We start from the raw sequence: 27559 nt of genomic DNA, 5'->3' as shown, positions 1-27559 counted from the left end.
CCTTTCATTTTTCCCTTCCTGCTATCTTCTTCCTCTTCTTTTTTTTTTTTTTTTAACATATAATGTATTATTTGTTTCAGAGGTACAGGTCTGTGATTCAACAGTCTTGCACAATTCACAGTGCTCACCGTAGCACATACCCTCCCCGATGTCTATCACCCAGCCACCCCATCCCATGTTTAATCTCTTTTTAAAACTGAGGGGTGCCTGGCTGGCTCAGTCAGAAAAGCATGTGACTCGTTTTTTGTTTTTTTTTAAGCATGTGACTCTTGATGTCCGGGTCGTTAGTCCGAGCCCCACGTTGGGTGTAGAGATTACATAAATAAACCCTAAAAATAAAAAAAAAAAAAACCTGAGATATAATTGATACTGTATTATTTAATATATAGTTACTATGTTTATCATTGAAATACAATATATGAAATTGAGATGTCATCGTTATTATATAATAACAATGTGTAAGTTTCAGGTGTACAGCTTTGCTTTGAATCATCGATGTTGCCATATGGTTGCATTAACCAACACCTCTGCGCGTCCCATTGTTGTCATTTCCTCTATCGGTGGGAACAATTACGATCTAGTCTCTTAGCGAGGTTAATGTTCCTAACAGTTTTGTTGTCTGCAATCATGGTACTGTGTATTAGATCCCCAGGACTTTTTTTTTTTTTTTTTAAGATTTTATTTATTTATTTGATAGAGAGAGAGCATGAGCGGGGGTGGGGGGAGAGGGAGAAGCAGGCTTCCCCCTGAGGAGGGAGCCCAATGCAGGACTCGACTCGATCCCGGGACCCGGGGATCATGACCAATCCCAGGACCCTGAGATCATGACTTGAGCCCCCTGCCCCTGGTCACCACCATTCTACTTTGTGTTTCCCAGTTTGGTCCTTTCTAGATTCCATATATAAGTGAGGTCATCCAGTATTTGTCTTTCTCTGTCTGACTTTTCTCACTTAGCATAATGCCCTCAGGGTCCATCCATGTTGTTGCAAATGGCAGAATTCCTTTTTTCTAAGGGCTGAATAGTATTCCATTGTATGTATATATTTATATACCACATCTTCTTTATCCATTCATCCACGGACAGACACTTAGGTTGTTTCCGTTCCTTGGCTATTGGGAATAATGCTGCAGTGAACATGAAACTGGTAGCCTGTTTTCATTTCCTTTGGGTATATACCCAGAAGTGGGATTGCTGGATTGCATGGTGGTTCTATTTTTAATGTTTTGAGGAAATTGTGTGCTCTTTTAAAAATTATTGAGGACCTCAAAGAGAGATTTTCTTTATGTGGGTTATATCTAGTGGATGTTAGCTACTGTATTAGAAATCGAAACAAAGATATTTTAAAGATTCATGTATTCATTTGGGGGCACCAGTTGGTAGAGCATGCGAGTCTTGATCTCGGGGTCGTGAGTTCAAGCCCCACTTTGGGCATAGAGCTTACTTAAAAAAGAAGATTTGTCTATTTATTCTTTTTTTTATTTTTTTAAAGATTTTTTTTATTAATTTATTTGAGAGAGAGAATGAGATAGAGAGAGAGAGCATGAGACGGGGGAGGGTCAGAGGGAGAAGCAGACTCCCCGCTGAGCAGGCAGCCCGATGCGGGACTCGATCCTGGGACTCCAGGATCATGACCTGAGCCGAAGGCAGTCGCTTAACCAACTGAGCCACCCAGGCGCCCCTCATCTATTTATTCTTTTTAAATTAATAATCTTGCATGTGAAAGAAATAAAGTTTTACAAAAATAACTACATTTTCCAAAAGAAAAACATTTTTTTTCCCCTGAAAGAAAGGCCTTTTAATGAGGAGTGTGACAATGATTCACACTTTTGTGAATCTCTTTAATGTGTGGCTTTAAGAGAAGACAGCTGGATGCTCATACCTGCCATTTCTGCGTTGGGTCTCTGGCTGTGGGTTGTTTTGGTTGAAGTCTGCAAAGAAAATCTAGGTCGTGCTGATAGGTCATTGGAAAAGAGGACCTTGCAGGGCCCCTGAAAGGGACTGGAGACCACACTTGGAGAAATGCTGATCTAATGCTGATCTATGGGGGTCTCAGCTCACTTTTTGGAAAGCCATACCCCTAACCTCAAGCCCATCATCTCTCTTCCCATCGGAACGAGTCCTTAAACTTGGTTCTTCTCACTCAAGTAACAGTGGGGACCCCACTTAGGTGAGGTGGAGTGGGCTGGCCATTGGCCCCCTCGGTCCCCTGCGGGTGACACTCCAAGCAAAGTTGCCTCTGGCAGAGACCCAGGCACTGGGTCTGATGTTCCCAGGTTTTCTGATGAGGAGCCCTACGCGCACAGTTCCTAGCGATGGTGCTGTTTAGACCATCCTGAGGAAGCGCTGTTCCTTACTGCCTTGTACTTTGCAGGGCAGACTGGCCCCTCCAAGGCCAAAGCCATGCCCAGGGTGGCCTGAAGGAGCTCTGTGTGCAGGCAGCGCGTGCTGCTCACCTGTCCCCCTCTTTGTCCCTTCCTGAGAGCCGGGGCAGAGCCTAGCATGGGAGCAGCTTCAAGTGGGGGCAAAGTTGTGATGCAGGCGTCCCCAGTAAATTCTCCTTGGGGAGAGCGGTGGGGAGGACACCTGAGAGGCCGGAAGTACCCCGAGGTCCTTGGGACGCGTGAAATATCCTCAAGCAGCACAAGCGTTCGTTGGTGGGCCGAGGTGGGGTCAAAACAAAGAAATACAGCAATAAAACATGCAGCAGCCTTCGGCCAGCCAGTTTTCCCTGTTACTGCTTCTCGCAACTTCCAGCCCTGGCCCTTCAGGAGCCCCACCCCAGCTGGAATTCACAGGGAGGGCGGTGGCATGACTCACAGTGACCCAAAGCGCAGTGAGCAGGGCCACATCTGCCTTCCTGGGGGGACCCTCCTCCCCACTCCCCTCCTCCCTGCCTGCCCCCACCCCCCCAAGCAACAGCTGGGTGACCCCAGACAACAGCAGGCCCGGCGCCCGGAGTGACCACGAGGGCAGGAGAACATGGAACGGGGCGGGGGGGTGGTTCTGGGAAGAACATTCTGCGTCTTCCCAGACCTGCCCCAGCCTCTGGGCTTCACAACAAGGCTTTTCTTGGTCCTCCCCAGATGGACGGGCCTCTATGGGCAGGGCTGGTAGGAGGACAAGAGCCCAAGCAGTCGGCCAGGCCAGGGTTTTCAAACTTTGCTTTGGCCACAGAACTGCTTCTGGGGGTTGCTTTTGTTTTGTTGGGTTTTTTTTGTTTTTGTTTTTGTTTTTTTCTTAACCAAAGGGTGGCCAGAAGAGCTGCTCTGTCAAGAGCTGGGCCCCAAGCCTCGCAGACTTTTCTGGCCTCTCTCGTGTTTGCCATCAGCCCCCAGATCTTGAAAACATGAAAACACGGTTTGGTAACTACGAGTGTGGCTCATCGGCCCATTTCACAGATGGGGCAACAGAGTTCAGGAGGGAAGGAGTCTCTTGCCCACTGACTGACAGTGTGTCGGGGATTGGGTAGAACTGGAATGTGGTGCTTTCTGCAGGGGCCCTCAGGGGACAGGGAGCAGCGACAACTGTAACAGGAGACCAGCATGGGACAGGGTGCACGCTGAGCAGAGGAGTACACGGGGGCAAGGAGGGGGAGGCAGAGGCTGATGTTCAGGCAACAAGTCACAGAGGGGCAGCCCAGCCTGCAGGACAGACAGGAAAGGAAAGATAAACCTATCTCCGGTCCTTCTCCCATGGCCACAAATCCAGCCTCTGACCATGGCAATCACCACCCCTCCATTTCCGCCCATGGGACCCTGCCCTTCCCTCACCTCCCCGCCCCGGGAAAGGGGAGCCTCGGCCCTGTGACACATGGGGCTTCCAAGACCCCAGAACAGAGGCCCATTGACGCCCCCCCTTCCTACATTCCCAGCCTCCTCCTGCCGCAGGGAGGGTGGGCTGCACTTCTGCACATTCCTGAGAAACAGTTTGTGCTTTGAGATCCCACGGGTCCAGGCCCTGCTGACCTAACTCCCAGGTTTTTCAGAGAGGGAGGGTGTGGCTTTTGTCACATTCTCAAATGGGTCCGTGGTCCAAAAAGAGGCCACGAACCACTGCATGAGGAGAGGAGGTGTCTTGCAGAGGGGAGGGGGTGGAGGGAAGGATTGTGGGGTGGGGAGAGCTGTGTCAGTGATATTCTTCTGGATGGTGATTCTTCTGTCTGGTGATATTCTGTCAGAGGCTTTATGTGTTACTTGGTTTTATTTCTCTCACCTACCTGTGATGGTGGGTCGCTGGCTCCATTTTACAGATGAGGAAACTGAGACTCAGTGACATGAGGTAGCTTGCCCAGGACACAGCCGTGGCCGAGGGATGGAACAAGCCAGGGTAGGGACAGAGGCAAGGTGGTGTTGTATCTGGTTCCACAAAGGCCTTCAGCTCTGGAACCGGGCAAAGCCTCCCTTTGGCAAGCCTCCCTTTGGCAGCATCCACACCAGACCTCGAGCCCCTGCATCTAGGTCCCCAGGAAATTATTTCGGCAGCCAGAGAACCCGACGCAGGGCTTCTTGCCTCTGAGGGTCCTTTCTGGTGAATGGAAAACAAGACCCCCAAGACTGGTGTCCGTTCCTTTCTAACAAGGAGGAGGGAGCAAAGTGTCCTTACCGTGGTGGTGGGTAGGACCCGGCCGGAGGGCAGGTTCAGCAAGTCTGAGGCCCAGTCCCCTCCAGATTACCCCAGCAAAGACCCTTTCTTTCTTTGCCCTTAGAAATGTCAGCCACCAAACCTCAGGGCAGCACCTCCACCCTCCAGCCCCGCTCCTGCCCAACTCACTCCCGTGGTAAATAGGCAGAGCAATCCCAAAATGGGCCCCTGGCTGAGGCATAGGCCCACCCCCACCATTCCTGAAATTCTTGTTTAAAACATCTTTATTGGATGGGCGCCTGGGTGGCTCAGTTGGTTGGGCGACTGCCTTCGGCTTGGGTCATGATCCTGGAGTCCCGGGATCGAGTCCCGCGTCGGGCTCCCTGCTCAGCGGGGAATCTGCTTCTCTCTCTGACCCTCCCCCATCTCATGTGCTCTCTCTCGCTCTCATTCTCTCTCAAATAAATAAATAAAATCTTTAAAAAATAAAATAAAATAAAACATCTTTATTGGGGCACCTGGGTGGCCCAGTCGGTGAAGCGTCTGCCTTCGGCTCAGGTCATGATCCCAAAGTCCTGGGATCAAGCCCCGTGTCGGGCTCCCTGCTCAGCGGGGAGCCTGCCTCTCCCTCTCCCTCTGCCTGCCTCTCTGCCTACTTGTGCTCTCTCTCTATCTCTCTGTCAAATAAATAAATAAAATCTTTAAAAAAAATAAAAATAAAAAACATCTGTATCATATGTGATTTTTTCTCTTTCATTGTTACTGGGATATAACTGAGTTAGAGCATCGTATAAGTTTAAGGTGCACAGCATAATGATTAAATTACATACGCTATGAAACGATGACCACAGTAAGTTAACATCTTCACCTCGTATAGTTAGGGGGAGAAAAAAAAAGAAAAAAACATGTTCTTTTCTTTGCCATGAGAACTTTTAGGCTGTGTACTCTCTTAGCATCTTTCGAATCTCCTACACCGCAGTGTTAGCTATAGTCATCATGTTGTACGTTCCATTCCTGAAATCCTGGGCCTTAGTTTCTCCATCTGTAAATTGGGAATCATGATGCCCAGCCTACTTGCCTTAACAGGGATTTCTAAGAATCACCCAGGGAAGGTGTTTGGAAAAGTTCAAGATCCCCCACCGACATGGCAGGGAGGGAACCCCTGCTGGAACTCACCCATCAGCCACATATTTCGTGTCCCCACGGTGCTGGACTCTGGCCACCCAGCCTGTGAGGCTTCCTCTTCTGGGGAAGCTCCGCATGCAGCTTGGGGGCCTAGGGGTCTGGAGGGTGAGGGCAGCAAAAGTGGGTCTCCTTGCTTTCCCTGTCCACCCTCAGTGGCCCCCTTGGTCCTCAGGGTGGGCTGGGGGCAGGAATGTCATCATTCCTATCACGGTCTGGTCTGGGCAAGGCACCAAGGACAACAGGAACTGGGGAGAGGTGTCTGAGAAAAGTCACGGTGTTTACCCATGTTCTTTCACATCTAGAGGGCATAAAGTTTATTCTAACCCTCTAGGGTAGAAAACCATGTTTCTTTGCTTCTCTAAAGCGATTAATGCTGTTTCAACTTGACTGGTGGGGAATTCAAGCTTTAGTCATGTTTGGGGAGCCTGCTCTTTCCCTGGGGTTGTGCAGGAATCTTGGGGGTCTTATACAGTCCAGAACATTTGGAGCAGGGCCCCTAATCCACACTGGTGGGTCCTAATCCACACTGGTGACTATTCTTGGCCAAGTCCGTGGGGTCCTTTGCTGGTGGGCAAGGGTGTCTGCAGAGGCTCCCAGCGGGGGCTCTCAGTGCGTGGTGCCCCCCAAACCCTTGTCCCTCCTCAGGTTTGGGGAACCTCTGCCCCCACCCCACCCAGGGCCCCTTTCCCCCAGAGTCCCTCTCCTCCCTCCTACTTGATATCCTTTCTAAAGGAGCCCTGGGGTTTTCTTCTGGATGCCTGGCCACTTTTCCTTTCAATCCCACAATCCAGAACCCCCACTCCCTCCAAGGCAAAGGAACACTGAGGTTGGGTCATCTACATAAGAAGCAGTAAAAATGACCTCAGAAGCATGAAAAAAACAAGTATCAGTACATAGGACCCTATCAGAGAGCAGGGGGGGGTCACGACGCATGCCATTTCCAAGGTTTGCTCTACGTGGAAAGTACCATGACCAGCCCACCTTTGGCTTCGTCCTGGGTTGCGGGGGGAGGTCTTCGTCCAGAGGTTGGAGGGCTTGGGAGACATGCATGCACTGGGAAGGCCATCTCTACAGGAGTTTTCCTGGCCCTCTGGAGGAGGTTCTGAGATGCTTTCTTGCAGCTGGGAAAACTTCTTGAAGGGGGGTCTCCTCCCTGGCCAGGGTGTTGGTGGGGGGGGGGGAGCCCTAAGTCACCTCCAGGGGGCTGTTCTGGGCATGTTGGGTGGGACTCAAGGGTAGGGCCGGGCCGCCCCTGACCTCTGGGCGTCCTTCACTCTTGCAGGACCTGGGCATGGAGTCGACCTCTCTGGACGACGTTCTGTACCGCTACGCCAGCTTCCGGAACCTGGTGGACCCCATCACACACGACCTCATCATCAGCCTGGCCCGCTACATCCACTGCCCCAAGCCGGTAGGGCAGCTGGGCCTGAGCCGGCCACCTCTGGGGGTGTGAGGCGGACGCCTTTCTGGTCAGAGCAGCTCAGTGTCCAGGGAGGGCTGGTCGGTACTGCCCGGGGCCCAAGGAGGACAGGCCAGTAGGGCCTGAGGTGCCCGCCCTGTCCTAAGTAAGGCCCAGCATCCACTGGTGGGGGCTGCACATGCCACTCTCAGCCCAGGTTGTGTTTGGCCCCCGGGGGTATTAAATCAGGACTCATTGCCAACATTTAAAACTCAGACTGTTTCACACATTTCTCCATATTCAGCTGCCCTCGAACAATGGGACGCTCCAGCAGCATGCATCCCCCATTTCTATAGCACTGGAGCTGAGTAACCACCCCGTGATGCGGGGCCAGGACCGCGATGTACAGTTGTGTGTCTTGCACCCTGCACAAAGACAGGCAGACGCCGAGGTGGCAGGAGACAGGTCCGATCCAGCCCTCTCTCTGCCACCAAATTACAGGCACTGGCGCAAGGCTGTGTCCATCCAGAGGTGGACTTTTTCTTATTTGCACAAAGGTGCCATGTAAATCCAGCAGTGACCCCGCTTGGTGCTCTCCAGGATGCCTCAGTCCCCAGCACTCCCAATGGCCTTCCTCTCTGAGGCTGAATGTCATTTTACGCTTTGCTCATGCCCACATCTGCCTGGCTTCCAGAGCAGAGAAGGAAAAGCTCCGCGGGCAGGTGCTGCTTAGCCAGCTTCTGGATGGAAGGGCCTGCCCCTCTTCCTCGCGGGGTGCCGGGCCAGCTTAGCCAGAGCTGCCCATCGTGACCCCGGCAGGGAAGGGGAGGGCCAGTGTGGGGCAGGGCAGCTCCACTCTGGAATGTTTCTCTCCCATCCTCAATTTCCAGCAGCTTCCAAAAGAAAGGCTTCCAGGAAGCCAGAGCAGGACCCAGGACTGCCTGAGGGAAGCTTCTGCTTCCAGAGTAGGATTGAGGATAAGAGGGAGGAGGTGGTGGTCAACCCCACCCTTCTCTTGGCCAGACACTACAGCATTGCTCTGGAGCTGAACCTCCATCCGGGCCTTTGTCTAGGGCCTTCTCTCTGGCTCCTGGGGCTGTCTGGGGCCAAGACTCTGAGGTGAGGAGCGAGCTCTGAAGGGCTGGGAGCCAGTCTGGGGCAGGTGTGGGGGTGGGTTGGGGCTGGTGGTGGGATGCAGCAGAAGGCAGGGATGTGGGGCTCAAATATGGGATGGTAAGAAAAAGCGGGTAATGAGGGTTGGCAGACTGGGAGCCTCAAAGCCTGGGGAAGAGGGGCTGGTGCCAGGAGCCGCCAGGAAACCAGCTGGGCCTGGAATCACCTTCACTTCTCATTCCGATTCTATCTGGCTCAGCCCGGGGAAGCTGCGAGCAGGGTCTGTCCGAGGCCTAGCAGGTGCCAGACCTCTCTGCCTTTTCTGGAACATGAATTCACATGCCCACGGGTGACCGGGTGACAGATCGCAGGGCACTCGAAGCAGCTCAATTGGAGCGATGTTATTTTTATGCCCATTTTAGAGTTGAAGAAGACCAAAGTCAGGTAATGAAGCAATTTGCTAACGGGTACACCGCAGGTGTGATTTGGGGCCCAGTTCCGGGCAGAGTGCAGGCTGGTGCTCGGGCGCTGGACCCCTGTGCTCCCAGTGCTCTTGGCGGGGGAGGGGCTTGTGGGGCTGCATCTGGGCTGGAGGAGGAGGGCCTGCCTCCCTCCACATAGGAAGGGCCTGCAAGTGGGTAACTGCCCATGCCAAACCACAGGACACGGGAAGGACAGGTGGCCCAAGGGGTTCTGGGCTGAGATCCATCCCCTCCCGTCTGGGTGGAGACTACAGGGGCCGTACCTGGGGGGTCTGAGCTCAGGCTGCTACCACACGTTACCCCTGACTGGGTGGCTTAGAAGCAACAGAATTGTGTTGCTCACAGTTCTGGAAGCTGGAAGTCCAAGATCAGGGTGTCAGCCAGTAAGGTCCAGTTCTGACGAGAGCCCTCTTCCCAGTTTGCAGATGGCTACCTTCTCGTTGTGGCCTCACGATGGTAGAAAGCAAGCCAGCTAGCTCTCTGGCTTCTTCTTATAACCCTCATGACCTCATCTAATCCTACTTTCCCCCCTAAACGCCCCACCTCCAGACACCATCACCCTGAGATGGGGTTCGACCTATGAGTTGGGGGGTGGGGGACACAAACATTGGGTCCCCTGCCTGGGTGTAGCTTTCTCAGGCCGCTTCATTAGCTGAACTGCGTTTTCCTCAACTCCAAAGGCGAATGACAATACCCTCTCCTGGAGAGCCCTTTGGAGAGTTCAGTGAACTGATTCAGGAGAATGTTCCTGGCACAGCTGAGCACCCTATACACAGACGCTAAGCTGTACCTAGTCAGTGAGCACCCACCGTGGGCCAAGCAGGTTGCTCAGACCCAGCAGGTCCGTGGTGGGACACTGAGGCAGGGAGTGGGCTCAGAGTCTTGGAGAACGGGGGGCCGGCCTCTGATTTCCCGATTTCCAGAGCCAGCCAGGGGTGTCAGCCCTGTCGGAGGCCCCGGAGCCTGGCTGGTTCCCCTTAGCCATACCCAAGGCCATGAGGCAGGGGAGGCCCTTTGGAAGGACTGTCCTGGTTGTGGTTGAGGCCAGGGTGGGAGGTCCTGGTTCTGGGGCCCCGGAGCTGGGAATAAGGACAGCCCCTGATTGCACCATCCCCAAAACCTGAGCTGGCTCGGGGCTGGCCAGGACTTCCTGTTCTTAGCTCTTTCATCTGAGAACTTCAGATCAGAGATGTCAAGACCATCAGCCATGAGGGGCCATCGCCCTCAGTGGAGACATGAGACAAAGGAAATAGCCCTTCCTCGTCCAATCTCGGTGAAGCATCCACCGGACCAATAACTCCACCAGCAAGATGACCCCCTCAAATGAGTCCCAGCCTACCCAAAGTCCCCTCCTGTGTCCCAGCTGGACATGGGCCTAGGCCCTAGAAGGCGGTGGGTCTGTGTGTGCCCCAAGAAGGAGGGGACAGGCAAAACCCCATCCCTCCCATGACTGTGTGTGATCCATCCACAGCCCAGCTTCCAGCTCAAAAGTCACCCACCTCTTGGACATCTCTGCCTGGGTGTCCCTGATTCGCCACCCCTCCCCCACCCAAAACTCATCCCACCATCAGCACAGATCATGTAGCGGGAAAGTTCAGAGACCCCTTCCTTCCCTGGGCCCCAGCGCCAGCCCCGCACATCCCACCATGCCTCCCGGCCCTCTGTGCTCCGGGAGCAGCCAGGGAGCAATCTGCAAGGGAAATTGGATCACCTAAGTACCTCGCTGAGAAGCCTTCCACGTGGGGTGGTGTCGTACTTTCACTAAAACCCAGACCCCGTTCGTGGCCCCGCCTGAATCTCCTGTCTCATCCTCTCCACTCTGCTCACTCGGCTCTGGCCCCGTGGGCCTCCTCTCGGTTCCTGGAGCATCCAGGTCCTCTCCTACCTCCAGGGACCTTGCTGCCACCTCTGCCTGGGCTCCCCGGCTCCTCCATTCAGGCTCAGCCTCACGGTCGCCTCTCCAGAACCTTCTGTGACCAGCCTCGTTGACACAGCTCCCCCGCATCAGCCCGTGCCCTGTTGACGGCTTCATTTCACTCACTGGTCTCCCAAGTCATCTGGCTTATTTATTTGTCAGCTGGCATATTGTCTGCCTTCCCCCATGCGAACAGCAGTATTGCCAAAGGGACAGGAGATGACATGTGTCTTGCTCGTAGTTACATCTTGCATCAGGCAGGGCCCTGGCGGGAAGCGGGCCAGCACATTCCATTGTGAATTTTTGGGAGTTTAATAATGGGACTATTTCCAGGGTTGTGGGCAGGAGGAAGGAAACCAATGGGGGATACTGAGACACCCCAAAAACTAGCAGCAGTAGGAAGCTGTTATCAGAAAGAGGCCATGGGTACAAGCCATGACCGGAGCCATGACCAGAGCCGAGAACACCTTTTCCAGAATCGTGCTGTATTTTCTTTTTTTTTTTTTTTATTGAGAGAGACAGAGAGAGAGCATGAGAGAGCGGAGGGTCAGAGAGAGAAGCAGACCCCCTGCTGAGCAGGGAGCCCGATACGGGACTCGATCCCGGGACTCCAGGATCATGACCTGAGCCGAAGGCAGTCGCTTAACCAACTGAGCCACCCAGGCGCCCCTCGTGCTATATTTTCTATTGTGTGTAGCAAATGACCCCAGAACTCGGTGGCTTAAAACAGTCGACATTTATCCCTGTGCAGTCTCTGTAGCGTGACTAGGTAGTTCTAGCTTAGGGTCCCTCAAGACAGTGGCCAGGGCTACAGGAATCTACAGGCTTGGCAGAGAGTGGCTGGCCCATTCCTTGGCTGCTGACAGGAGGCCCCAGTTTCTTGCCATGTGGGTCTCTCCATAGGACCGCTTGAGCTTTTCTCACGATGGGTAGCTGGCTTGTCCCAGAGCAGGTGATCCAAGAAAAGAGGAAGGCAGACACCACAGTGTCTTTTATGACCTCGCCACATTCTACGCATCACCCAGATCAACCCTGACGCAGTGCAGCAGACTACGGGAGGGAGCAATGACAGGAGGCCAGGATCCGTGGGGGCCGTCTCGGAGGCTGGCTGCCACACCACAGGCTAAAGCCGGGAGGATGAGAATGGGAAGGATCTTTCCTCCTGCCCTCGGATCTCACTCCAATCACTCTCATTAGCTGAGCCCAACTGGAAGCCGGGGCAGGAGGGCCCGCGGTGCTGTCTATAGAGTTCAGCCTTCCAGGCACCGAGAAGAGCAGAGAATGGACTCAGGGTAGGGAGTAAAGGCAAAGCCCAGCAAGTCTCCCCATATCTGGAGGAGCATCCAGCTTGTAGGAGGAAGGACAGTCAATATCTGATGAATGAATTTATGAATGAGTGAGGGAAGCCTTTGGGCTCCCAGTAATGGCGGGCTGTGCTTGTTTGGGGTCTGGGGGAAGTGTACAAAGGGGCCTGGGGAAGCCAAGATGGCAGGTGGGAGTCACCATCTGACAGGTGAGAGGTGGAGCAGGGTCCCGGTGCTTGTGGGACTGCAGTCTGCCTTGAGCATCTTTCCTGATAAGTCCGTGAGAGTCCCTCAGGGTCCTCTCCAGGGCCCTGGGTAGAGGCGGGGCCGGGGGGGGGGGTGCCCAGTGCTGCGGGCCCCTCGCTCCACCCTGCGATGCCCAACCACCCCAGACTTGCATCATGCCCCTCTCCTTCCTTCTTCCTTTTCCATGGGTGGCAGGAAGAGCGGCAGAATTGACTCCACAAACTGCCTTTGAGCCTCGGGTGTGGGTGAGGGTTCTGTTGCGCGTCAAGCTAGGAAGAGAATTTATCCTGATACCCAGGGGCCCCATGGGGCCCAAAGGCAGCCAAGCTTGGAAGGAGGGGCCACAAGGACAGAAGAAACGCAGGGCAGGCATCTCTCCATCCCTCCTCTCGGCTCCCCCGGACCTCCCTCTCCATTCTCGGGGCTCTGAGTCTACTCGGCGGCGGCGTCCAGCCCTGGGAGCGGACGGGGGTGTGTCTCGTCGCCAGGAAAGGGCTGGTTGGCTGCGCTCTGCCAGTGCCCGCTTCTGGACCAATCAGCTGCAGCTTGGCATGGGGTCTGGTTGCACAAAGGGGCTGCTGGGCCTCACCACTTTGAGCCTCCCTCCCCTTCCAGCCCCTGCCTCCCCCCCCCCCCCCCCCCCCCCCCCCCCCCCCCCCCCCCCGCCTCCTTCTCCAGCTCTGAGCCAGTCCTGCTTTGTCCTCTTCTCCGTTGGAGGGAGACCTGGAGGGAGCTTCGAAAACTCCACGGAGTTGCGGGGGTGTGTGTGGGGGGGGGATTAGATGGGCTTGCAAATGATAGAAACACCTCGAACCCACCTAGGCCAAAGATTTATCCCCGGGAGGGCAGCGCAGGGCGGGATGGCAGGTTGGGAAGGATGCCAGCCTCGGAGCCGGGCTTTTGCGTCCTGATTCCATCTCACAAGCTGTGGGGCTTGCCAGGGTAGTCAGCTTCTTTGTGCCTCTGTTCCCTCATTTGTAAAGTGGGGGTAATGGCAGCGCCCGTTTCGTAGGATCGTTGCGAGTTACGGGATTGTGAAGAGCTCGTGCAGGAAGCGCAGGGGCGACGCCTAACAGAGCAGAGGCGCAGTAAACGGTAGCTGTTGTTCACGTAGCCCAGACGAACAGAAGGGAGCTCTCACCTCTGTGAGGACACGAGCTCACGTTGCGTCTCAAATCGCCTGTGAGGTGACCGTATCTGTTGTCCTTGTTGGTGAGGAAACAGGCTTGCTCAGTCTCCCAGGCGGGGAACGGCCGTGCGCGGTCAACCCATTGCGGCGCCCTGCACACAGCTGCCCCCTTGTGGCAGTGCCGGCGCACTGCGGCGGCTGCTTTGCCGCCTTTTCCTCTCTTTGTTTCTCTCTTCACAGCCCAGGCCCAGAGGATGACACCCCCGCCCCCACGCCCGCCGCCCCCCGGAAGTGGCTGAACGAGCAGCCGAAGCTGAGTTGCAGCAGGTGCCGTGGGAGAGTGGCGATGTCCTGGCCCCGGGGTGGTCCCAGGAGTGAAGCTGGGCCGACCACCCAGTCCCACCTCTCCCTCCCTCGGTCCTTCTTGTCTCTGAAGCTTTTGAACTGGTGTTTCTCCAACTTGGCGCCACAGGAATCATCCGTAGAGCCTTTAAAAAAAAAATCCCTGCGTGCAAGACGCCCACCCATGCTGGGGGTGGCCCAGGCAGGGTTTTTAAAAGCTCCTTGGTGATTCCAGGGTGCAAGGGCCCCAAGTGAAGAAGCTCTCAATGCGCCATCTCTGCTGTCACCTCCCATCCTCCCTTTGGCCTCCAGAGTTGGCCTTCACCGGGCCCCCCCATGACCGCCCCTCCCTGAGCCTCTTCTGGCCAAGGCCTCCTCACTGGAGTCCCGCCAGCCCTTCTTCTCCTTGGTGCCCTTGGCTACACTGTGCCTTGTCCATCCCTTCAGGTCCGGTGTGTCCTCCCCTTTCCCCGTCAGCTCATTCCATGGCCAGGGGGTAAATCAGAGGCTGGTGAATGTGTCTTGAGCCCCAGCCTCATAAATCCAATTGCATCTCCCAGGAGGGGTCCCTAGGCCCCTCAAACTCCACGTGGTTCCAAATGAGCCGCGCATTCCCCTGTCCTGCCTTTTCATCCCCTTCTCTCCCGGAGCCCCTTGCCTTCTACCCAGGTCCCAAGCCCAAAGCCTGGATCCTTCCTTATCCCCGCCCTGCCCACACCCTCTCCATCCCGCGCACTGTCAGTCCAGTGTGCGGGCCCCCATCACTTTCGGGGCTTTCTGCAGGCCTGGCAGGGGTGCCCCAAACCACACAAAGCAGATGGGACTGGCCCTGAACCACTCTCTGTCAGAGGGACAGTCCCAAAATGCAAACGTGATCCTGCTCTTCTTCCTCCATTGAGCCCTTGTCTGCTTTTCCTGCTTCCCATCTCACACACCCGTACGAGGAGGCTCAGCAAGAAACTAAGCTCTAGAATCAGAACACGGCAACCCAGGGAATGCGAGTGTAATCGCCTGAAGCGACAGGTGACATTTACCAGACAGGCAGGCTGGGGCAGGAGGAAGTGAGGTCCTGGGAGAACCAGAGACCAGAGGTGCTGTCTACACCGATTCTATTCCGTCTTGAGCCTCTGTCTCCTGGATCCCTGCTCAGATGCTTCACCTCTTCGGATCCTCAACACCCCCTTTTCCTACCTCTTCTCCCTCTCGTCTCCCGTCCTCAGGGTCTTCTTCTCTTGCCTTTCCAACAGCTCCAGCCCTGCTCTCTATGCCTCAGTTTCCTCCTCTGTAAAATGGGGCTAATGAAAGCAGTTCAGCTCTGGGGTGTTGTGGGAATTCCATGAAGTCCCAGCGTAAGGTTCGTGTGCAGCAATCCAGGTGACAGATGACAGTGGCTTGGACCAACGTGGTAGAGCCGTGGAGGTGGCGAGAAGTGACCAGACCCCAGATTGTCCCCTGCTCCTGTAACACCCCCAACACCCAAACCTTTGCACACATTTCCTCCTCACTCGGGGATGCCTCTTGTTTCTTCTCTCCAGGCAAAAATCACGAACCCATCCGCCCTGAAAACCCCAACTCACATGTGAGCCTTGCGGGGAGGAGTCATCCCCTTTACCCTGCCAGAGTTTTGCATGTCTTTGTTGCTCTTCTAGTTACTGAGGTAGTGAGCATTCCTGCAGAGCTTGCTGTGAGCTGAGCTGCAGTCACAGCCCTCTGCAAATAGTGACTCATTGCATTCTCACAAAATGCCCCGTGAGTTGGGTTCTGTTATCCCTTCACGGAGGAGGATTGAAGGTCAAGTGACTTGCCCAAGGTCACAGAGGAGGTAGCAAAGCAAGGGTTCATATCCACACGGTTTGTCTCCGAGTCCATGCTCTTAAGTACTTAACATGCTGAGTCTCCATTAGCAGAGTGATGATGGTAACAACCGTCAAGCTGACCTTTATTGAGTGCTCACTGTGTGCCAGGCACTGGACGTGAGCTTGTGGTTGAACTTCACACGCTCTTGGCACCCCCCTCCCCCAGGGCTTGGTGACTGTCTATTGAGTTGACTTCCCTTGGGATGGAGATGGTGTCTCTAGCATCTCTCTGCTGCACACATTAACCCAACATAAGTTTGTCAGGGCCTCCATAACAAAATACCACTTAAACAACAGAAATTTATTTTCTCATAGCTGTGAAGGCTGGAAGTCCAAGATCAAGGTGTTGGCAGGGTTGGTTGCTTTTGAGTCCTCTCCTTGGCTTCTCCAGGGTCCTCACATGGTCTTTCCTCTATGCGTGTCTGTGACCTAATCTCTTTTCATGAGGACACCAGTCATTTTGGATTGGGGCCCACCCCAAATGACCTCATTTTAACTGAATTGAGAGGCCCTATTTCCACATATAGTCACAGTCCGAGATACCTGGGTTGAGGACTTAAATTTAAGAACTTGGGTGGGACACAATTCAGGACATAATGCCCAGGGTTTCAAACGCAAAAGCTGACGGGCCTGCAGCGCCTGGCTCAGTCGGTAGAGCATGCGACTCTTGTTCTCGGGGTCATGAGTTCAAGCCCCACATTGGGTGTAGAGCTTATTAAAAAAAAAAAAAATGTTGGGGCGCCTGGGTGGCTCAGTTGGTTAAACGGCTGCCTTCAGCTCAGGTCATGATCTCAGGGTCCTGGGATCGAGCCCCATATCGGGCTCCCGACTCAGTGGGGAGTCTGCTTCTCCCTCTCCCTCTGCTGCTCTCTCGCTCACATGCTCTTTCTCTCAAATGAATAAAATATTTTAAAAAATAAATTAAAAAAATGCTGATGGGCCAGACAGATTACAGTAGATGAATGAACTGTGCTGGAAAAGACCTGGACTCCTCACTTGTTTATTTTCCCACTTGTGACATCATAAAAATATTTCCCTTTCTTCTTCTTGCCTAGAACAATTGCCTGGCACCTAGTAGGTGCTCAGTAAACCTTTGTTGAGCAAACGAGTGAGCAGAACGGCCCTGGCCACTGGGGAGAGGCAGGGACCATGATGAATATTGGATCAGGGATCAGCCAGCACTCAGCTCTGGTCAACTGTCAGATTGTGAATGTAGAGTTTTAGATCAATCTCAATTTTGCCACGATAGCAACTAATTCGTAGAAACCAGGGAGAGCCATTGTGCAGATCAATTTGCAAGCAACTGCTTTCTGCTAAGGGGGCCCAGCGGGAGCCAGCAGAGCAAACGTCCCCCAGCTCAGCCTGGGGGTGCCATGCTCATCCCATGGAAACAGGAAGCCGGAGGGGAGCACCTGGTCTCCCCGGCCCGTTCCAGTGACTCAGGGGCCTCCTGCCTGTGGTTGTCTCTGCAGGAAGGCGATGCGCTGGGCGCCATGGAGAAGCTATGCCGGCAGCTGACCTACCACCTGAGCCCCCACTCCCAGTGGAGGCGGCACCGGGGGCTGGTGAAGAGGAAGCCACAGGCCTGGTGAGTCTCAGTCACCTGAGCCGGATCTTCCCTGCCCCCGCCCGGCCTCCTTCTAGAAGGGCAGCCCAGAGCGAATCCATGCCAGGCTGGGCTACACAGCACTCCCTCCCAGGGGTGAATGGAGGAGCTAGAGCCAGGGGGGTTGCCTTGGAAGGTGCCTGAAGGAGGTGAGATCGAAGGAGAGTTCAGGGTTGGGTGGAGAGAGGAGCCAGGAGGGCATTCCGGGTGGGCATGAGCCATGAGGGGAGGGGCCGGTGGGGCCCTCCCTGGTCTGTGGGTTGGGAACCGGGGAGTCTGGGCCCATTCAGAAGGGGTGGGTGGGGAGGAAGACATGAGGCCTTCTAATTCCTGGTGTGCCAAATGTGGGCACTCCCACTGGATCCCCTATTTCTCCTGGATATCTCCTAGGTTGACCCAGACCCCAGCCATGCCCCTGGGCCACACAGCAGTGAGAAGCCTCAAGGGTTTTTATGGCCCCCTGAAGAAGATTGGGGGTTTGGGGGCACATGGGACACAGAACCTGTGGGCGGAGACAGCTAGCACCGTTGGAAGCAAGTAAAGGGGAGCCTAGGACGTTAGGCTTTCTGGAGGGAGCACCCCTGCTTTTCTTGTACATGACCATGGGGCAGAATGGCCTGTGTCCTTCCCCTAGACTGGGTAGGGACAGGATTGCCCTCCCTCACTGACAAGAGCTCTGGTTCCTCTTTCCCTTCTGGACTCTTCCACCCCGAAGCCAGGAGAGGAGCTGGATCCTGGAATGCGTCCCCAGGTGAAGGAAGAGAGTGAGTCAAGGATGGGGCTCCAACTGAGCTGAAGTCAGGAGCTGTACATGGGGACAGAGCAGAGCGGGAGGACCCGTGGGACCTGGAATGCCATGAGGAGTCTGTGACCTAGTTCTTTAGGGTTGAAAAGCTAGAAACCGTGAGCTCTGCTGGAATCCAGGAGCCTCCTCTTCTGTCTCCCCAGCACTCCTGCAGTCTTCGTCCATTCTTCATTTCAAAAGCCTCACTCCCCTCGGGAGGCTTCCCATCACACTAGTCAGTGCCTAGGACAGTGCCTGACACACAGTGGGAGCTTAAAAACCCCTGCTGAAGGAGTGAATGAGGTAGGGGATATTACTGTTGCCATTTGACTGGCCACGATCACCCAGCTGCTAAGGGGCAGGGCTGGATTCAAACCCCAGGCTCAGGTCGTTAACCACACGCTACCTATCTCCCAGGTGTAATGGGTCTGCTTTATTAGTGACACTGACCACAGCCAGTCCTTAGGTCACCCTGAACAAATGCCCCGCAATGTTTCAAGCACTTAGAGGTCACGCTCTGAGAGGCAAGAGGAGGAAGCTGTAAGCAGCCTTCCAGCTTCAGAGATCGAGGATAGAGACTTAACGTTGTTTTGCCAAGAGGAAGTCCAAGGCGTGATCCTTGGGCTGCTAATGTTAACCTGTGTTCTTGAAACAGGCTGTGAGCCCCCTCTACCTTCCTCTCTCCCACCGTTAGGACCCCAGGGCTTGTCTGGGGTACCTGGAAATGGGCAGCTCTGGCCGCAGAGCATGGACCAGGAAGAAGAGCAAGGAGTACCAGATGGCAGGGAGTGGAAGGGGGTGCAGAGCCCTGAGCCTCCAGGAGTCAGCAGCTACCGCCCCCCCCAGGCTCAGAGCCCCTGCACCCTCCCCTAAGGGCTCTCCCTAAGGATTGCCCATCTGGTGGGCAAGACTGTCTTGGAACACAGGCCTCAAGAGACTTTGTGCTGCTCTTGGGGAAAAGCAGGAAGCTCAGTCTAGATGATTCATAATGTCATCAGCAAATATTCATTCATCATTCTCGTGTACACAAGGCACTGTTCTAAATGCCCTGCATCCATTATTTCTTGTTAACAATTCTGCGGTACTCAATTAGCTCCCTTGTTCAGGTAAGTAAGTGAGGCACAGAGAAGTTAGGGAACTGATTAGAGCTCACGCGAGTAGGAAGAAGAGTTAAGATGCAAACCCAGGCACTACGGCCCTAGAATGTACCCTTAGTCACTGCAGAAACCTCTGGGTCTTTCTCCCGTGGTCCCTCAAGCTCTGGGCAGCTGGGCCCAGCCAGGCTGAGATGCGAGGTGGTGCCGGGGACCAGAGATCTTTGGTTTCTCCCATCCCTGGAGCCGCAGAGCAGAGTTCAGTGCTGGCCACTGCTGCATCCAGAAGGCCGGCCCCACTTGCTTAAACCTGGCTTGTCGCTTCTCCCCCGCAGCCTCAAAGCTCTCCTGGCTGGGAGCCCTCCGGACAACACCGTGGACCTGTCAGGCATCCCGCTGACCTCCCGGGACCTGGAGCGGGTGACCAGCTACCTGCAGCGCTGTGGGGAGCAGGTGGATAGCGTGGAGCTGGGCTTCACGGGCCTCACGGATGACATGGTCCTGCAGCTGCTGCCCGTGCTCAGCACACTGCCCCGCCTCACCACGCTAGCACTCAATGGCAACCGGCTGACGCGGGCCCTGCTGCGTGACCTCACCGACACCCTCAAGGACCCCAGCAAGTTCCCCAACGTCACGTGGATCGACCTGGGCAACAATGTGGACATCTTTTCATTGCCCCAGCCCTTCCTGCTCAGCCTGCGCAAGCGCTCCCCGAAGCAGGGCCATCTACCCACCATCCTGGAGCTGGGTGAGGGCCCGGGCAGTGGGGAGGAGGCCCGTGATGGCACAGTGGGCCAGGATGACCCTGGGGGAGGCCCTCTGGATCCTGCCAAAGACCATGAGGGCAGGGAGACTGTAGGTGCAGTTCAGACATGACACAGAAGTGGGGGTCCTCACCAGGGAGTCCCGGTGGGGTAGGATGACTGAGGCAGGCGAGGGGGCCCCCACTGGGGGCCTCAGGTGATCACCCAAAATTGGCCTGGGCAGCCCCACTCACTGGAGCCAGACTGTAGCATCTGGGAAGGGGCCTGTATAATTCTTCCCTTCAGTCCTCTCCACTTCCCCCTCTTGTCAATCTCATCTGCCTTTTGGGTCCTGAGAAATCCTACGTGGCTTGAGGGGCAGTAGCCCTCAGCCTCCCCAGATTTGTGGGTGGTCTGTTTAAAGATGAAAGCTTGAGCTCATGTGGGTAAGAACTTATCCCAGGAATGGAGTGTAGTTTCGGCCCTACACCTAACCCAGTATTTCCTGATAGAATCCTTTTTTTCTACCCTAACACCTGGCTGAAGGAGGTTGGGTTAGAGGCACTGACCAGCTCCCCAGAGACTCCCAGAGCCTAGTCCCCATCTTAGGTGGTCTACCTCCTCCCTGTGAAGCCCTGGGGGGTCCGAGGAACCACTTCCCAGTCGCAGCCTCCATTTAAGCCCACACTTCCACCGGGGATTCCAGGCCCTGCCCTGGGGACCAGCCACCCTCTACCCTTCAAGTGTCCTAGGATGCCCACATACACGGCATGCACCCAGAAACCCCCCACCATCCCCTCGACCCAGGCTAAGACTACCAGACCTTTGGTAGGGCTGCAGTGTTCCAAGTCAGAGTACTTCCCTTCAAAGGATTTTAAAGACCTTTTTCTCAGTTTCTGGTGGAGTCCCCAAAGAAGTCATCAAGGGTAACCGGGCTCACTCCCAAAAACCTATCATGGAAGGCTCCTAAAAAACCCGAGACCATGAAAATGAGGTTAGACTTGCAACTCTTAGCAGATCTAGTACCACCCAGCAAGACAGCTAGGAGACGGGGAGAAACTAGAGGTTCCCAAGGAGTGTGTGAACAATGGTTTCCACCCTCTCTTCCCCCTACTCAAGACCTACCAGCTGAAAATCCCTTCTAGGCACAATAAGCCCTAGAACCAAGACAAAGGCTTCAGGTCCAGGAAGACTGGAGACCAACCTTTCTTTTACCTAAGAAAATTTAGATGCCCACAGTGGTGACCAGACCACTCAGGCAAACAGCAGACAGCTGGGAAGCATGGCCTGTCCAGCCTCTAGCCCACTGACCAGTAGGTGAGAGCCCAACTCAGGAAGGCACCAAGACGGGCTGGGTGAAGAGCCACACTATGGGGACCCTGCCTGCCACTGTCCAGGTGCTTGGCTGAGCGTAGTACAGAGCTTCCGGAGGTAGGCTGTGCACAAGGACACAGCCCAAAGGCAGACTGGAATCAAAGGTGTGGATGCCTTAAATGCTTTGGAACTTTTACCCTCAAGTCTAAAGTTGTTACAGAGGGGAAACAGCTTAGACTGACCATGGAGAAGCTGACAAGTGCTAACACCTGGACTGCTTATTTGACAGCAGTGACCAAATTTTTTTCTTCAAATACACATTTTTAAAAACCAGGACTAAAGACCATCCTTTATTGCAGTTTGTGGTAATTGCACAGAAATATCAGTTTCAGGAAGAAATACATTTGCAGCTTCAAGAACTCAGACCCTCACCTGACAGAACAAATTTATACAAAATTTACAGGTATAGAAGCTCTCTTTGGGCAGGGGAGCTAAAAAAAAATATAGTATTTATAATACATTACTAGAAAGCTCATGAATTCAATGACACCAACACTGCCTATCCTAGCGTAATACCCTAGCAAGTTTGCCAAACACATTTGTTGGCTCTGTTGGTAAGAGAATGGCCTCTGAATCTCAGCACAAGTTAAGCATTGTTTCCACACCAACTGTTGAAGCCTAGGGTTTCAGTCCAAACTGATGGTATGGTGACCACTGGTCCTTGAAACTTCAAGTTCTTCCCCTGCTGCAGCATGGCTGACCATTCTCTGGGAAAACAGCCTGCAAAGAAACTAAGTATCAGTCTCACTTTCTACTCCACCCAACAGCTATTCACAGCATAAAAAGGTTATCTTCAGAAAACCATACGTTCACCACTACACAATCTGCCGGTAATTCCAGCTATTTTGGGTGATTTCATCATTTGATATCCTTTTTCTGAAAATCAATTTTAACGATACTAGCCGCTTATTCATTCCACCATGGGGGGAGGGGTCCTTGTCGATGGAAGCTTACCTCTTCTGAGGCTAAAGGGCTGCCGCCTCCAGCTTTAAAACTCCACACCGCAGACCACCATTCTTGAGCACTTCAGCACACAAAACCTGGGGGAACGAATTAAGGCACCCCTAGATAGGCAGCAGAGGAGGAGGCAGAAAAGATAGCAGTTTTGATCATGATAGCCTCAAATACAAATTCCAGTTCATCTCAGGAGCCCTCAAGAACCTACTGGAGGTGTTTTTTTGTAAATGAAGCCATGTTAAGTCCACATGTCCTAACTGGCTTCTCTGGGTGTTGCAACCTCATTTCATCCCGTTTTAATTTTTTTTAAGATTTTATTTATTTATTTGAGAGAGAGAGAATGAGAGACAGAGAGCATGAGAGGGAGGAGGGTCAGAGGGAGAAGCATACTCCCTGCCGAGCAGGGAGCCCGATGCGGGACTCATCCTGGGACTCCAGGATCATGATGACCTGAGCCGAAGGCAGTCGCTTAACCAACCGAGCCACCCAGGCACCCTCATCCCATCGTTTTAAACATCACACACCTAAAGCTGTCATCTTCAGGGATGAGGCAAGCTACACCTCAGAATTTCACAGCAGTGAGGTAACAAGGAACTCCTGGGTTTCCTCTGCCCTCCGCTCCGCTGCCACCATGAACCATAATCAGTGTCTCTGGGATACTGTCGATAAAGGTCAAGGGCTACGCTGATGCAAGTTAATAGGTTAACCAGATCAAAGTGCCCCTACCCGACCTACCCGGAACTTTACATCATCTCTGTACAACTTTACAACAGCTATGCAGTCTGTCCCACCGATCAAGCTTACCTCAAGGCAGGCCAGTGCTCACCCCCCGAACGCTCTGCTGCTGATCTCATCACACACTGCCGACCCCACACTCTTCTGCAACCTGGGTGAATAGACGAGAAGAGGTCACTGTTCAAACCAATCTACTCCAGGGCGGCGGCAGCTGGGGAGGCCTTGTTGACTGCAGTCAGCCAGGAACAGTTATCGTCAGTTATCGCTTCTGACGGCACTTCCTATAAGTGATTTCATCAGAGCAGTCAACACCTCCCCGCTCCCCAGTACTGCTCCAGAAACCTGGAACAGGACCTGGGATTAAGTCGCAATTGCTTGGGAACCAACCAGGACGCTGCATTTTAACTGGGAGTTTACCTCCGGCTATAGCTGCGGCTGAAATAGTTCCAGGTTAGGAGTAGCCGCCTCCAATTTCCACTTGAGGCTCCATGCTATGTACGCAATTTTATGCATTGCCCAATGCATAAAACTGTAAAGTAGCAGCCGACTCCAGTGCATTTACTAACAAAGACTGAAAAACAAAGTTAGGTGTTACAAACCCTGCCCAGGCTGGGTCCTACCTCAGGGTGGGAGGCCGCTCCCGGCTTGAAGGCGCTGCAAGGGATCTGCCACCTGGAACATGGAGGGTGACACGCGTTAAGGGCAGGCTGCGGCAGCGATGTTCAACCAGACCGTTGAGGCTTCGGCGACTGCGGTCAGACACCCATCAAAGTCGTCAGTTATCGCTTCTGACGGCACTTCCTAATCCCAGTATCATCAGCACAGTCGGGCACGCCCTCCTCGCGGTCCCATTCCCAACCTCCCCCCGGGCCGCACTCACCCGGTCCTCCGGGGTTGGCGCATCCCCCACGCCGGGTCCGGGGAGCGGGGGCCCGGCCTTCGGGGACCTCAGGCTCCTGAGACGACAGCGGCGGCCCTGCCGGACAGACACGCGCGGGGGCCTTGAGCCTCAGCCCCCGGCGGCCCTGCGCGACTCTCTCCGACGGCGGCGCCCGCCCCGAAGCCCGGACACGCGCTTTAGGGAGCCGCCGTGCGCCCCCCACGGAAGCTTCCCGAAAACCTCTTCCCAGGAATTAAGAAGCCTTTAGCTCCTTCGCCCTTGCCGCCAGCTACTAGGCCCAACTACACACACCACTTACCTCCATTATCACGATAATAGAAAGGTCGCTTCAGCTGCGGCCCGGCCCTTTAAGGAGTCGGAACATTCCATTCCTCACAGGAGGGAGGTTAATACTGGCAAAGACTCACGGGAACTTCCAGCCCATTTGACGACGCAGACTCCGCCGCATCACCCCGGGACACCCCCTCCTTTGGAGCCGGTGGTCTCTTCCATAGCCCCGGGAATTCTGGGTCCCGCGGCGCCCGGAGTGTTTCAGGGCGCATGCGCAGGGGCTAGAGGGACGTTGCGACCGAGGTCTCCCTTTAGCTGCATGTTTTGGGGCAGATTACTCAGCCTTTGTGAGCTTCCGATTGCTCGTGTGGTAAATGAAGCTACCGGCCCCGCAGAGGTTGTTCTGAGGATCACGTGAGATACGACACTTGAAACCCTGCAGAGCCTTGGCAGGCAGCGAGCATTCATAAAATAGTAGCTGCTTCTATCTAATTCTTCTTGCTGCCCGTCCGCTCTCTCCCCACGGCTATTTCCGAATATCCACCGAGGCTTTCAGAACCTCTGCGCGCTGACAGCTCTCATCACCCCCTTGAGGATGACCCCTAAGGAGCGAGCAGACGTCTTAGCTGGTACCACTTACATCCTCTCCACCCCTTTTCTCCTGATGCCTTAGGACTCCTGCATCCGTTCCCCAACCCACCGGCGATGGCAACCTCTCCCTGTCCGCAAATGCTTTCCTTTCAGCCTTTGCACGAGCTCAGGTCGCTGCCACTTAAAAACTATTCAGTGCATACGCATTTTATAAGCACGCGTTCCACCAAGGGAGAGCAATTCATTTGGACTGGAGAAAACTGGAAAAGCTACCGCGAGACAACTTTCCGGTCTTAGAATTTGAAGGATTTAAATGGTGGGGCGGAGGCTTCCAGCAAGAGCCAAGTCAGGGGGTCAGATTACACAGGTTCATCAGTCTGCCTGAAGAATTTGGTACAAGTGCTAAGGAGAGCATGGGGGGCAGCAGGAGTATCCGGGATGAGGTGTCTGGAAATTCGGGGTTAAAACCGTGGACGACTGGGGATGCCATCTGGAGAATCCTGCGGGCGCTGGGGGAGCCTCTTAAGCCTTCAGGGTGCAGGAGTAACATGTTTCTCTTCCACCTTAGGAAGGCCCCTCTGGCTGCCCTGCAGAACAGCTCGGAAGGGTAGGAACCGAGCAGGCAGCCCAGAAGGGAAGGAAACCAATAATCCAGAGCCTGAAGGAAGCCAGGGAGCTCAAAGGCTTTGAGAGAGATCTTGGAGGTGGCTTTAAGGGGTGTCCGGAAGCTGTGGGAGAGGGAGGAGCGGTGGCTGTGTTGCCTGTGTCCACCACTACACATCTGTCATGACAGCGGGCACAGTATCCAGGAAAAGGACCACCCCGAGGCTGGGGGCCAGCAGGGAAGGGTCTCCCGTGCCTGAGTGAGGCTGAGAGTAGCCCAGCCCCAGACAGAGAAATGCTCACCAAGAGACACGCAGATATCAACCAGTCCAAGAGCCCACGAACTTTGCTTAAACAATGTTTCCAGGAGAGTTAGTGATGAGAAAATATTTATTTACATTTGCCACCAAAGTTTCCTGGAGCCCCAGAGCCAGCACGTAGGGCTGGGAAGATCCCCTGACTCTGTCCTGCATCTGGGCCGTTATTGGGACTTTAGGAGCTGGAGGGGCAGTTGATCTTCCTCTGAGACACTGCCTTCCTCTAGTTGGGAAGCTGGGGCAGGATTCTTCAAGGTGCCTGTGAATAGGATGGAGAGCACTGCGGCTTGGCCCTTGGGCTGTGTCCCCAGGAGGACAAACAGGAGGAGGCCACAGCCATGAAACCACATACTCTGTGTATCGCAGGTAATCCTGAAGTCCCCAGCAACGCCTCTCCCTACCTCCCCCTTCCACAGGCATTTCCTGAACCCCTGACTTGGTGCCAGTTGGGGGCCTCCTCCCAGGAGCTCACCATCCCTTGGGTTAGAAACCAGAACACCTGAGACTTGCTGAAGAGCTGGAAGGAAGTGACAAGTAGGTGTTCAGGGAGCTCTGAGGAGAGCGTGAACCCAACCTGTAAGGAAGGCAGCAGATTTGGACACCCAGAGGAGCAGGAATGACACTTCCACAGAGAGCCAAGGAAAGCAAAGAACAGGGAACACTGTGGAGGGACCGGCTGTCGCATGGAGGGAGGTGTGGGAAATGGGTCGGACTACATGCAGCACTGGAGCTTCGCCTCTACCCTGAGGAGTGAGGCCTTGCCGGCATGGGCCTCATGTAGTTTCTGTCTGCATTAGAGGGATAAGCCTGGAGCAGAAAGACTTGTCTAAAGGAGGGTGCAGACTGAGCCCTGCAGTGTGCAGAAGGGGGAGAAATGAGGGGTGGGGGCAGAGGGGCAAGTAGCCGCCTGGGAGGTTCTGAAGATACTCAGCACCAGGCTGAGGGGGACATTGAGCAGAGATCTTCAAGGCCTCCTGCCTGGGTGAGGAGAGAGAGGGGTTGCACACACACCACCTGGTAGGGCAACCCCACAACCATTCCTGTTGGGGATGTCCAGGTGGAAGGCCCAGCAGGCAGTGGGTATGGGACCGGGGTGTGGAATGCTTGGGGCAAGATGGGCAAGGTGACTTTCAGAGTCTTGGCACAGAAATGACGGGGTGGCAGGACTCAGGGGAAGGGAGACACAAAGAGGGCAGGCAGACGACCTATGGGTTTGTGAGGGCCATGGTCAGGGACCCAGGAGCCTGGGAGACCAACAGGCTTTGGGGCCAGAGTCTGGAGGAGCCTCCCTACACAGGGGTCAGAGGTGATGCGGGGGCTGTCATGGGGAGGGGTCGGTGCCACAGGCACAAGCAAGTGGAGTCTGTTGGGAAGAGAAGGCGAAAGGAGAGGAGAGCCGACTGCAGATGAAGTGGGAGCTACTGAAGAGTCCAGAAAGGGCATGCTGTGGAGAAAGTTAAGCCTCGGAACAGGCCTCTGGGTGAGAGGAAGGAGCCAAGACCATTGGTGGAAGGCAGCAGGGGAGAGACAGGAAAAGCAGTCCCCACACTAGAATGGCCAGGACGCAGCTCGCGACAGTGGGGAAAGGCATCGGAAGTGACTTCTCAGGGGTGTGGGGGCTGGGGGCTCCGGCAGTCGGGAAAGCTGGGGATCAGCAAGGCTGGCCTATCAGTGGGGGCTCAGGGAGATGCCCCCGCAGCTGCGGGATAGGTGAGGGGCCCTCTCTAACCCCCGCTGGGTCCCCAGGCACAGCCCAGGGGGCGGGAGGTGAGGTCAGGTTTATGGCTGGACTGGGGGAAGCAGCAACAGCCTCAGTGTCTCCCAGGTGACAGTCTGAAACAGGCCAGTGAGGAGGTGGGGGTGGAGAGGCGAGAAGTGCTTGGACGTGGAGGGGTCCTGGCCCAGACACACACTCTCTCTCTCTCCAGGGCAGGGGCTCCGGCCACCGCGCTACTCACCAGGGACAGCCGGCCCTGATGGCTCCTCACACACGGTCGGCAGCGTCTGCTCCCACGAGGCCCAGTTCACTTC

At 54.8% G+C, this 27559-nt stretch overlaps 2 protein-coding genes and 3 non-coding genes across 6 annotated transcripts in view; 1 reads left to right on the top strand and 4 right to left on the bottom strand.

The window, feature by feature from the left end:
- The window catches only part of LRRC75A (leucine rich repeat containing 75A), a 41918-nt gene extending 20491 nt beyond the window's left edge, over positions 1-21427 (top strand). The window contains exons 2-5 of one of the 2 annotated variants that reach the window (XM_081805671.1): positions 7050-7178; positions 17026-17141; positions 17879-17923; positions 19373-21427. In XM_081805671.1, the coding sequence (XP_081661797.1) occupies positions 7050-7178; positions 17026-17141; positions 17879-17923; positions 19373-19913 (831 nt within the window). In that variant the 3' untranslated portion in view covers positions 19914-21427. The remainder of the gene's footprint in view (positions 1-7049; positions 7179-17025; positions 17142-17878; positions 17924-19372) is intronic. The other variant, XM_081805672.1, reaches the window with a different exon arrangement.
- Positions 21428-21945: 518 nt separating this feature from the next.
- On the bottom strand, positions 21946-22018 carry LOC115941841 (small nucleolar RNA SNORD65). The gene has a single exon (XR_004076517.1). It is a non-coding gene; the product is annotated as a small nucleolar RNA SNORD65 (small nucleolar RNA).
- A 1061-nt stretch (positions 22019-23079) lies between these two features.
- On the bottom strand, positions 23080-23150 carry LOC115941839 (small nucleolar RNA SNORD49). Its single transcript, XR_004076515.1, has one exon. It is a non-coding gene; the product is annotated as a small nucleolar RNA SNORD49 (small nucleolar RNA).
- Positions 23151-23599: 449 nt separating this feature from the next.
- LOC115941840 (small nucleolar RNA SNORD49) lies at positions 23600-23670 on the bottom strand. The gene has a single exon (XR_004076516.2). It is a non-coding gene; the product is annotated as a small nucleolar RNA SNORD49 (small nucleolar RNA).
- A 1913-nt stretch (positions 23671-25583) lies between these two features.
- TRPV2 (transient receptor potential cation channel subfamily V member 2) overlaps positions 25584-27559 on the bottom strand; it is a 16584-nt gene continuing 14608 nt past the window's right edge. The window contains exons 13-14 of the mRNA XM_081805669.1: positions 27487-27559; positions 25584-25787 (exon numbers count right to left, since the gene is read on the bottom strand). The exon at positions 27487-27559 is cut by the window's right edge and continues 6 nt beyond it. Of these exons, the coding sequence (XP_081661795.1) occupies positions 25693-25787; positions 27487-27559 (168 nt within the window). The 3' untranslated portion in view covers positions 25584-25692. The remainder of the gene's footprint in view (positions 25788-27486) is intronic.

The sequence above is a fragment of the Leptonychotes weddellii genome, chromosome 15 (assembly GCF_054177405.1).
Source record: "Leptonychotes weddellii isolate Sample4059 chromosome 15, ASM5417740v2, whole genome shotgun sequence".
In the NCBI taxonomy this organism is placed as follows: domain Eukaryota; kingdom Metazoa; phylum Chordata; class Mammalia; order Carnivora; family Phocidae; genus Leptonychotes; species Leptonychotes weddellii.
This window is presented reverse-complemented; position numbering and strand designations above follow the sequence as displayed.